Source organism: Cydia fagiglandana, chromosome 2 (genome assembly GCF_963556715.1).
Source record: "Cydia fagiglandana chromosome 2, ilCydFagi1.1, whole genome shotgun sequence".
In the NCBI taxonomy this organism is placed as follows: domain Eukaryota; kingdom Metazoa; phylum Arthropoda; class Insecta; order Lepidoptera; family Tortricidae; genus Cydia; species Cydia fagiglandana.
Window position 1 is genome coordinate 21,597,017 of NC_085933.1, and position 10,351 is coordinate 21,607,367.

General features: G+C 35.6%; 2 protein-coding genes across 2 annotated transcripts; both read right to left on the reverse strand.

Moving 5' to 3' along the window:
- Positions 1–273: 273 nt before the first annotated feature.
- Positions 274–7,033, reverse strand: LOC134679685 (uncharacterized). Its single transcript, XM_063538633.1, has 6 exons — positions 6,855–7,033; positions 6,412–6,752; positions 5,830–6,019; positions 5,383–5,657; positions 596–679; positions 274–507 (listed from the first exon to the last, which is right to left on the reverse strand). Exons 1-6 carry the CDS (start codon positions 6,953–6,955, stop codon positions 434–436), a joined length of 1,065 nt encoding a protein of 354 aa, XP_063394703.1. The 5' UTR covers positions 6,956–7,033; the 3' UTR covers positions 274–433.
- A 789-nt stretch (positions 7,034–7,822) lies between these two features.
- Positions 7,823–9,809, reverse strand: LOC134679686 (mediator of RNA polymerase II transcription subunit 20). Its single transcript, XM_063538634.1, has 4 exons — positions 9,579–9,809; positions 9,303–9,445; positions 8,859–9,118; positions 7,823–8,291 (listed from the first exon to the last, which is right to left on the reverse strand). The coding sequence occupies exons 1-4, from the start codon at positions 9,590–9,592 to the stop codon at positions 8,082–8,084; spliced, it is 627 nt and encodes a 208-aa protein (XP_063394704.1). The 5' UTR covers positions 9,593–9,809; the 3' UTR covers positions 7,823–8,081.
- Positions 9,810–10,351: the final 542 nt, after the last annotated feature.

A 10,351-nucleotide genomic window follows, 5' to 3' on the forward strand; every position in this document is an offset into this window, starting at 1 on the left:
CTAGAGCAAATCCTCATAGTTTTAATTTTGTAGAGGATTTTCGAAAAAAAAAGTGAAAAGATTTTTTTGGAATTTTTAATTTCTCGATTTTTTTGTATGGAAGAGTGAAAATTTAGTCACAGAAATGAATTTTTCATCCTCGAATTACACGAAAAAGACACCAAACTTGATATACTTGCTAGATGTATGCAGATATATAGCTTAGAGTGAGGCGCGCCGGAGCCACTTTTGCCCCCCCTCCCCTGCCCACCTGCTGGGTGGAACCTCTGGCAACCGGGCTTAATCGGCTCAGATCATCCCCAGGAACACCTGTTCCAAGCGGTTTGCTTTGTCTCCAAAATGCAAGGTGGCGGACCTTAGAACCCCAGCTAATTTTCAAATAATTTTTGATTTGTTGCTGCATATATCGATCGGAAACCAAAACTATTTTTTTTTATAAAAGTGTACAATGCTCTTCATAAACATTGCAAAGTGCTTGAAGTTTATTGATTAATTCTGCATTATCACCTGTAACGAAAACATACATTATCATAAAAATAACTACAGTTGTTTTGGATAGACTGTTTTTAATTTATGTATAATAAAGATAACTTACCTGAAGCAGGATCATATAATGACCTTTTTACAACTCCACATTGAAGTTTAATAGGTCTTTGTTTTTTCGTAGAAGTCTCAACATCTGAAATAAAAAACAGTAAATCATATGATAAGTAATACAACTTAGAATATTTGTAGTACCAACACTTCGATTAAGGGCCCCCCACATCTGGCGTCTTTCGAGCGTCGGCGTCTACAATTCTATGATATGATATGATATAGACGCCGACGCACGGTGGGCTGAAAATCGGCCTCCATAGAAATAGAAACCGAAGTCTTAAATTTGAACTTTTTTTTATTGGAATAGCTTTTGTTAGGTTTTATTATGTCCCAAAATTAATCTTAGCTAATTTGGTTGGAAAAATAATTAATTATAATTTTTTTTCAAAATCTTTGTATGGCGCGTATCAGAAAAAACGAGTTTTCTCCGAAAATAAAAAGTTAACCGTAATATCCTGACAGATGATTTTAAAACCAATTATTCTTGATTTTTCCACATAATTAGAATTTTCCTACGGGGTGCACTTTTTTTTTTTAAATCGATATATATTTTTTATTTTTATTATTTTATTTTTTTATTTTAATACGGTTATACTCGTTATTTTGACTACAAAAAATGAATTTGAGTTTGATCGAACCAATAACTTACGCGTAGTGAATTTTTATTCTAAGCAAATGTATGGAGCGTACGAGTAAAACGGATTATTTAAAAAAAATTAAAGGTATACCGTAATATCCTTGCAGATGATTTAAGTACCAATTATTAATGATATTTTGACATAACGCGAACTTTTCTACCGTGTGCACTTATTTAATAAAAAATAAAAAACTTATTTTTTCATGCTGAAATAGCTTTTTCTCATTGTTTTAATCAAATAAATAATAAACATACAAGAGTTACAAGTAGAAAATTGAAAATAAAACCATTACATCCTTTAAATTATTACCATTGTATCCTCTTTACTACATTATCTTTGTACTTAATGAAACAGTATTTAACAAATGACACATTGACAACTTATGAGTCTAAAATTAATGATCATTAATGAGGTCCGGTTACAATCGTTAGTAGATATTATGAATGCAGTTTAATCATTAAGGTTTTAATCATTATGCTTATAATTAGACGTAAAACTAATTATAATAGCAATGATATACTCGTAGAATGGTGGTGTTCATTAGTACTAGCAATAAATAGGTAAGGGGTACATTTTATATTTTAGTTCATCTTGAGCTTCTTAACCGCTAACTTACACGACCATAAACCATGGACAGTCTTATTACGAACTTGCACTTGTTTGTTATCCTAAAATCTCAAGGATCTAGTTTAAATCACGAAGCTTTGTTTGAAATAGTGCTAACTAAATCAAACCTTAACCTATCAGAAGAAGATCGTGACACCTTGAAAGAATTTTGCCGAAGATTTACAAGAGCTGCTACTGACAGATGGAAGAAAAGCCAACGGAACACAGAAAAATTTAGAACAATGTATGGATCTTGGTTAGAAGCAAATATTGACTGGCCAAGTTGCTTTTATCTTCAGTTGGATCTTCAGTTAGCCCACGCATCAACCAGCAGTGATCTCATTCCTCATACACTAAGCACATCATCAACTGGAACCATGACGCGATTGAAACGTAAACCATTCGAAGACCTCGGAACGAAGCTGAAAAAAAACAGATGCAGCGATCTAAGCGTTGAAAACACAGACGAAGTGGTGTTTTCAGCTGTAAAGCTTTTAAAAGAAGATGGTCGGGGTGAAATTGCATCATTGACAGAATATATGTTAAAGAACCCAGAAGCAGTCCAGAAATTCACTGCAATCATCAAGAAGCCTGGTTCTACCGCGTCACTTACAGCAGAGAAGGCATTAGGTCTACTGATTTCTTTGAAGTTAAGTAAATGGCAATACATAACTTTACGAGAGACAGCCATCAGAGAGGGTGCTTCAAATTTATACCCATCGTATTATAAGGTGCAGAAGGCTAAATTAGATTGTTATCCACCAACGCAATCTGTTACTGTAACGGATTTTTCGTGTGAGATAACATTGCAAGCTTTGCTGGATTTAACAGTTACACGAATTTTGAATAGTTTACAGGAACAAGTAGAAGACATGCAGTTAAGTTTAATTTCTAAATGGGGATTTGACGGTGCTTCCAGTCAAAGCCGGTACAAGCAGAAAATTGGTGGCAGTGAACAAGATGACTCAAGCATTTTTATGACGACTTTAGTGCCACTAAAGCTTATCTCTGGCGACAAGACAATTTGGACAAATCCAAAACCATGTTCTGCTTCATATTGTCGTCCAAAGCAATTTACATTTACTAAAGAGAACAAAAACTTTGTTCTAGCTCAAAAGAAAAAAATGGACGATGAAATCAAAGACCTAGTGCCCACAGAACATAGGAACAACAAAGTGACACATAAGCTGAAGATGACGATGGTAGATGGCAAAATCTGCACATATCTTTCACAGGCTAAGTCAAGTGCAACATGCGTTTTATGTTTAGCTAAGCCTAATGAAATGAACAATATAGACAAAGTTTCGAAAAAAACAGTGCCTGATACTACCTTATATGAATTTGGACTATCATCTTTACATGCCCGGATCAATACCATGGAATGCCTTCTTCATATAGCATATCGACTGGACTTTAAAGAATTTTATGCAACTGAAAAGAGGGGCCTTAAACAGAAGATGGAACTACGGAAGAAGATTATTCAAGATCGCTTCAAAGACGAACTAAATCTTTTAGTCGATGTAGTAAAACAAGGTTCTGGACCAACGAATGATGGAAACACAGCACGAAAATTTTTCGAAGATCCCGAAAAAACACCTAATATCACTGGACTGGACAAACAACTGATTCGGAGATTTGCTGTAATTCTGCAAGCTGTCACATCAGGTGAAGTAATTGACACTGAAAAGTTTAAAGCCTATTGTAAAGATACAGCGGACGACTATATTAAATTTTACAGTTGGTATAAGATGCCCCCAACAGTGCATAAATTTCTGATCCATGGCACAGATATCATTGCACAAAATGATATTGTACCGATTGGTCATCTCTCTGAAGAAGCATCCGAGGCACGCAACAAAGACTTCAGAATGTTCAGAGAGCATCACTCACAAAAAAAAACGAGACAAGATTCGAACAGGGATGTTTTTAATATGTTACTTTTGTCTTCCGATCCTGTCCTTTCTTCAATGAGGCCAACAATAAGTGGAAAAAAGAAACAGGCTTTCTTCCCTGAAACTTTAGAATTATTCATTTGTCCAATGTGTACCCTGATTCTGAAATGGACACGGATTCGGAAGTAAGCGACCAGGAAAACTAAACTTTCAGGATTCCAATATTAGCATTAGAATACTTTTAATTAGGATAGCATTACATATACTTATTTCTGTTTTTATGTAAACCAATTATTGATAATGTTACTGATATTTATTTAATTAAGTAAATTCGTAGTATCTACTAATGATTGTAACCGGACCTTATTAACGATCATTAATTTTAGACTCATCATTTGTCAATATGTCAAATTTGTTAAATATTGTTTCATTAAGTACAAAGATAATGTAATAAAGAGGATACAAGGGTAATAATGTAAAGGATGTAATGGTTTTATTTTCAATTTTCTACTTGTAACTCTTGTATGTTTATTATTTATTTGATTAAAACAATGAGAAAAAGTTATTTCAGCATGAAAAAATAAGTTTTTTATTTTTTGTTAAATAAGTGCATACGGTAGAAAAGTTCGCGTTATGTCAAAATATCATTAATAATTGGTACTTAAATCATCTGCAAGGATATTACGGTATACCTTTAATTTTTGAAAAAAAATCCGTTTCTCGTACTCGTACGCTCCATACATTTGCTTAGAACAAAAATTCACTACGCGTAAGTTATTGGTTCGATCAAACTCAAATTCATTTTTTGTAGTCAAAATAACGAGTATAACCGTAATAAAATAAAAAAATAAAATAATAAATATATATCGATTTAAAAAAAAAAAGTGCACCCCGTAGGAAAATTCTAATTATGTGGAAAAATCAAGAATAATTGGTTTTAAAATCATCTGTCAGGATATTACGGTTAACTTTTTATTTTCGGAGAAAACTCGTTTTTTCTGATACGCGCCATACAAAGATTTTGAAAAAAAATTATAATTAATTATTTTTCCAACCAAATTAGCTAAGATTAATTTTGGGATATAATAAAACCTAACAAAAGCTATTCCAATAAAAAAAAGTTCAAATTTAAGACTTCGGTTTCTATTTCTATGGAGGCCGATTTTCAGCCCACCGTGCGACGCCCGAAAGACGCCAGATGTGGGGGGGCCCTAACCTACCCATTAACCTTTTGAAAGCCAAACGGCGCATCCATTTGCCGTGCCACTGACGCCACTGGGATAAAATTTAGTTTTGTGAATAAATAATGCCAACCTAAAAGTGGGGTGTTTTCAGTAGATTTTCATCAAAAAACGATCGACGTCAAATGCAATTTGGCGTCATTGTCACGATTTTGCGTTGACGTCAATTGCTGTCTGTGGCGTTGAAAAGGTTAACCTTTTGACCGCCAATGAAGTCAACTGACGCGTGCGTCTACAGCCCCAATGTCAACTTTCGTTAATTCTGACAAGGTTTACAATTACACCGCACACGATAGGCGTGGCGTTCAAAAGGTAACGCAATTAAGTGTACAGTCAGCTGCAGAGACATGATAATCCTCTGTGTGCAGGGGACTGATATCTGCCTTTGCAACTTGTCTTCTGACTCACCTTCATGAACTTTATCCAACAAGGCACTGACATCCAAACCATCTGCCAGTCTGTCACACAATGCATTAACATACTGGCTACCTTGTGGCACTATTTTCTCTGTGTCACCTGGTTTCAATTCATATGTAATGTTATCTAAGCTTTGGGAGCATTCTATCTGTAAAACTTCATATGCTGAATGAGCTGATTGAGTTGAGTAGGCGACAAGGGAGTTCTTATGGATGGTATATTCTTCGACATCAGATATAGCAGTGAAGATTTCAGGGTTAGCATTCCTGAAAGAAATTTATTTAATAAAAAAACTCTTGTTTCAAGTTATTGAGTACCAGTCAGTTATGTCATGGCACACTATACTTGAGTATATGTGATCAAAGTTCAGATGACACCAGTCTATTTGGCAATTTAAAACTATTAGAATTTAATAAATAAAATGCTTATGTAATTTACCTATTTAAACTAAGCCTGCACATATCCATGATCATGATGCTCAACTCCGGCTTACATTTGCTGACCTCTCGGAGCACAAAGTTCTCCGTCACACAGTGGCCCAACTGGATGTCTTCAGGGGGACAATCCACACCAAGCATGCATTTTGTGTTGCAAAGTTCACAACCATGGCCGGCATAGAAGACAAAGCCTGGAATATAAGGCCAGAGTAACAAGTAAATTAACACATTCAACACCAAGAACCCGACTGTCGGGTACACTGTTCGTAGCGACTACGCGCTACATACGACGAAACCGTGGCTACGCGCTACGAGCGTAACCCGTAGCACTTAGTGGTATTGAATGTGTTAATATAATAATAAAGTTGGGCAATGGACCTGAAAACCTGTAGTTGAAAATATAAAACAAGAGTCAGAAGGGATCTGTTATGTTGCAAAAATGAGCCGTAAAAGTAGGTGGATATATTAACACATTCACTACCAGCATGCGCTATAAACAGAACCCACAGAGCAGGGTCCCAGGCAGTGAGTCCTTTTAAAAATGTATAAGAACATGTTTATTACCCAACAACCAAATACTTACAGTAACTATTCTCTGGTATCAAATCAAATAGTTCCGCCAGAATTCCTTTTAAATCTTCACTGACTGTATTTTTAATAGTTACTACAATAAAACCCATATCTTTAAAATGAGTAGCTAGCGAGCCGCAGTCTATGGATGGAGTGATTAACTTGGATAAATGCTGATATTTGTCATTGGCTATTAGAACGGCAACTTTAGCTTCCGGTTTGTAGTAAGTTTTGATGACTTTTCTGTTGAGTGCCGTTGTGAGGAGTTGTCTGTACTTTTGCAGGGAACAGCCATTTCTGTCCAATGCTTTCAATATAACCTCACCAGGTGCAGCTGTTTGCGTAAAGCTTACCCTAAAAAAGATGTCAAATGCCTCCATAACTTGATAAGATGTGTAAATTACTCAGAAATTATAATTTTCCTTATACACATTGTAAATTTAAAAGTCGACTTACTCTACGTTAGCTAGAGTTGCTATTACTTCACACTGCTCTAGTGTTAGTGATCCGATTACTTTTGCATATTCCTTGTACGGAATTTGCTGTAATAACGACATAGTTTCATAAATTCAATGCATTGAAATCAAAACAAAGCTCAATTTTTATCAACATGAGTAACGTCGTCATTAGTGACACTTGATCTGACAGTGACATTATATTATATCTATGGTTTTGACACCGCTTATGGCTCCTCTACACGGTGGGCCAGCGCCGGCCACTTCAAGGAACGCATTTATGCGTTAGAGGAAGCAAGTGATATTTCTATCTCACTCTACCACATGGCTGCATCCCTTGGAGTGGCCGGCGCTGGTCCATCGTGTAGAGGAGCCATATATGGAGCAAATGCTCTAGTTGCATTTTTTGAGCATGAGCAAGCATGAGTCGCAATTTACGCAATTACTATTGTATTATTTTTATACTTAAGCATAAATATTGCGCAAGTAGCAGTATTAGTATAATAAAATATGCCATTCACACGGCGCATACGCAAGACGGCCTAAAACTACATGCGTATTTATTAGTATCAGCCTACGCCTTTACTCAGTTAGGCCCCGTTTGCACGGCAGCTTTTTCAACGCGCGTTAAAAAAGCGCTTGAATCTGTCCGTACTCTAAATTCGATTTAACGACCAAGGCTTGAAGTCGAAAATCGAACAACGCTCGATAAAAAGCGCCACTGCTGTCGTGTGAATACATACACTTACATGGTTATCTATTTGTGTCATTCAAACGCTTCTTTAACGCTCGTTGAAAAAGCTGTCGTGCGAATGGGGGCTTAGGCCTTAGATAAGAACAATCACCAGAACTTTTTTCACACATGTGCGGTCTGCAAGAGACAAAGGAAAAAAATACATTTATAAAAATAACTTTTTATTGATTGTATACTTACTTATCAGCACTAATTTCGCATATCTACTAGTCTAATTATAGTCACTTCAAATAAAAAAATCCTCATAGTTCCTAGTGTGGAAATTTAGTAAAGGTAGGTCTTGTCTTGTCTGAAAGAGATCACTATCTGCCACTCTGCCTTGGGTTATTCCCACTAGTTACCACCAAGTTGTTACAAGTGTTAACCCAATGCAGTGAAATCCAGTGCAGTTGTAAGCAGTATGTATATTATTGTTTTTGACTTGCTTAAAATAGCAAGAAGTAAAAACCAGTATTAAAAAAACCTATTATACAACTAAGCATTCCGGAGCCCTGTGTGTTTTCTATACTGGCTAAAGTGCTCAAGGTACTGGTGAATAGTGTCAATGGGTGTGTATATCTCGTGCATGCGGCTTAGGAGGTGCTGCGGCGGGGTCACGGGCACAGAAGGGCCGAGCAGGCCCTGGAGGAATTCCCGTAAGAGGCCCCAGACGGCGTTCGCCATGACACAGGGCCTGTATTCAACCTGAAAGTTATTTAAATTATTAGTGACCAAGGACGACTAACAAATATAGCATTTTCTCTAATTATTTTAAAGTTTGCAGAAATATAAGTTTTTTCTAAATGAATCATTATTGTTCAAGAGATGTTTGTTTGATTCTGTGCTAACACATTGAAATATTTGTTAATTATTTCATGTGGAACAGTATATACAGGGTGGAAAAATAAGTGGAGGGAAACTACCTTAAATCCTTAAGTTGGCTCATTTTACTTAAAGGAGACATTCCTTTATTTTTAAAAAGAAATAAAACTGCATTCAAAGATTTTTCTTTTTTCTTCAATTTTGCTTGTCTAAAAATATTCTTGAGTACTAAATACTCAAATGCAGTTTTGTTTCTTTTTAAAAATAAAGGAATGTCTCCTTTAAGTAAAATGAGCCAACTTAAGGATTTAAGGTACTTCCCTCCAGGGCCCGATTTATCTTTCCACACTGTATTATAGTTGACAACAAACTTGCTTTTCAGACACAAAAAGCAATGAGAAACAATTATTAAGCAGAAAGGCTTAAGCTAGTTTTTTCAGATATTTTTACCTCAATAAGGATCCCCTTAAAATTCTGATTCATCATAACAGATCCAAGTTTTACACAGAAATCTCCCAACTCAAACCTCGGTCCTTTGCTCTCAATCTTAGTCTGCTTTTTCGAAGTATAGTGTTGAGAGAGCTTCATCATCAGTAGATCGAACAGACCATCGGCAATAACATGGATGTTCTTCGTGCCACTCTCTAGGATGGAGAAGACAGAAGCTGGCTGTTCTGAGTTATGGAGAATGTGGACAGTTTTTGTTGTACCTGTTGATTAAAAGGAATGATGATGTGGTACTGGTCAGTCCAAATCAAAATAAATGAATAACAAAGTAATTAAGAAGGTAGCATCAGATATGTCTCGCACGGATGGACCTGCTCTTCAGCAATTAAAAAAGAACGACTTAAAACAACAAACATTTTATCCTACTAGCAATAATTTATGACTTACCCATTTGCGGATGAGACAGGTAGCTTTCACAGTCCACTAGGAACTGCCCTTGTTGCGTAGCTCCCAAAGCCAGCAGGCGCCTTGTCAGGAGCTCTATTACAAACGTCCCCGTCTTATTCTCTGGCACTGGATACTGTTGTAATCTGTCAGATATCATCCAAGTCAGATAGAGGAAAAACTATGTCAATTATTTAATTAAAACAGAAAAATTGTTCATTCAATCGATGTAATTTACTAATATGGTATAGAAGGCAAACAAAAGAACATATAACTTACACTGTTACACCCATGGTTATTGTAAATGTTGATAAAAATATGACCGGTTCAGGTTAGATCAGTTCAGTTGGCATTTCAAAGCGAAACGATTAGTAATTCATAATATTGTGTACTGAAATCGCAACATTGACAATAGGACTAACAAAACAACACATAAAACTTTCGGGAGTGATTTAGAAAACGAGCAAAAACAATAATATTAATATCTTCAGAGTAAAAGATTCCACAGTACTATGTAGTCATGTAGTAGATATTTTTTGACAGTTCGGAGTCTATTTTCATTTTTGTACATGTTCCATTATATTACATTAGTATGACGAAATCAATGATGTTTAATTTCTAAAAACATGATGATGTATTCAAGTTTAAAAAATTCTTATTTGTAAATATTTATGGTAACAAATTAATTGGCAATAGATTAATAACTTATGGTTAGATCGTTTAGCGCTATACGACTTGCGTGATGCGAAACAAAAATATACCTAGAATGTAGGAATAGTCAGTATTACCACACTGGGGAATATGAGTAATGGCAATACTGTAGCTTATTTTGGCTTGTTCCTTTTGTCCAAATCTTAATCACCAAATTTGCTAACAAACCAATAAAAATCCGTCTCATGAAACTTAGGCATCGTGAGCCAATAACAGGGCCAGACTCACCAAAACGGAAACAATTTTCTGTTATCAACCGTCATTGCTGGACCAATGAAAAATCGACAGATATTTATTTTAAGGTATGTATGACTATATAATATAGGCAAATTGACAAGTGG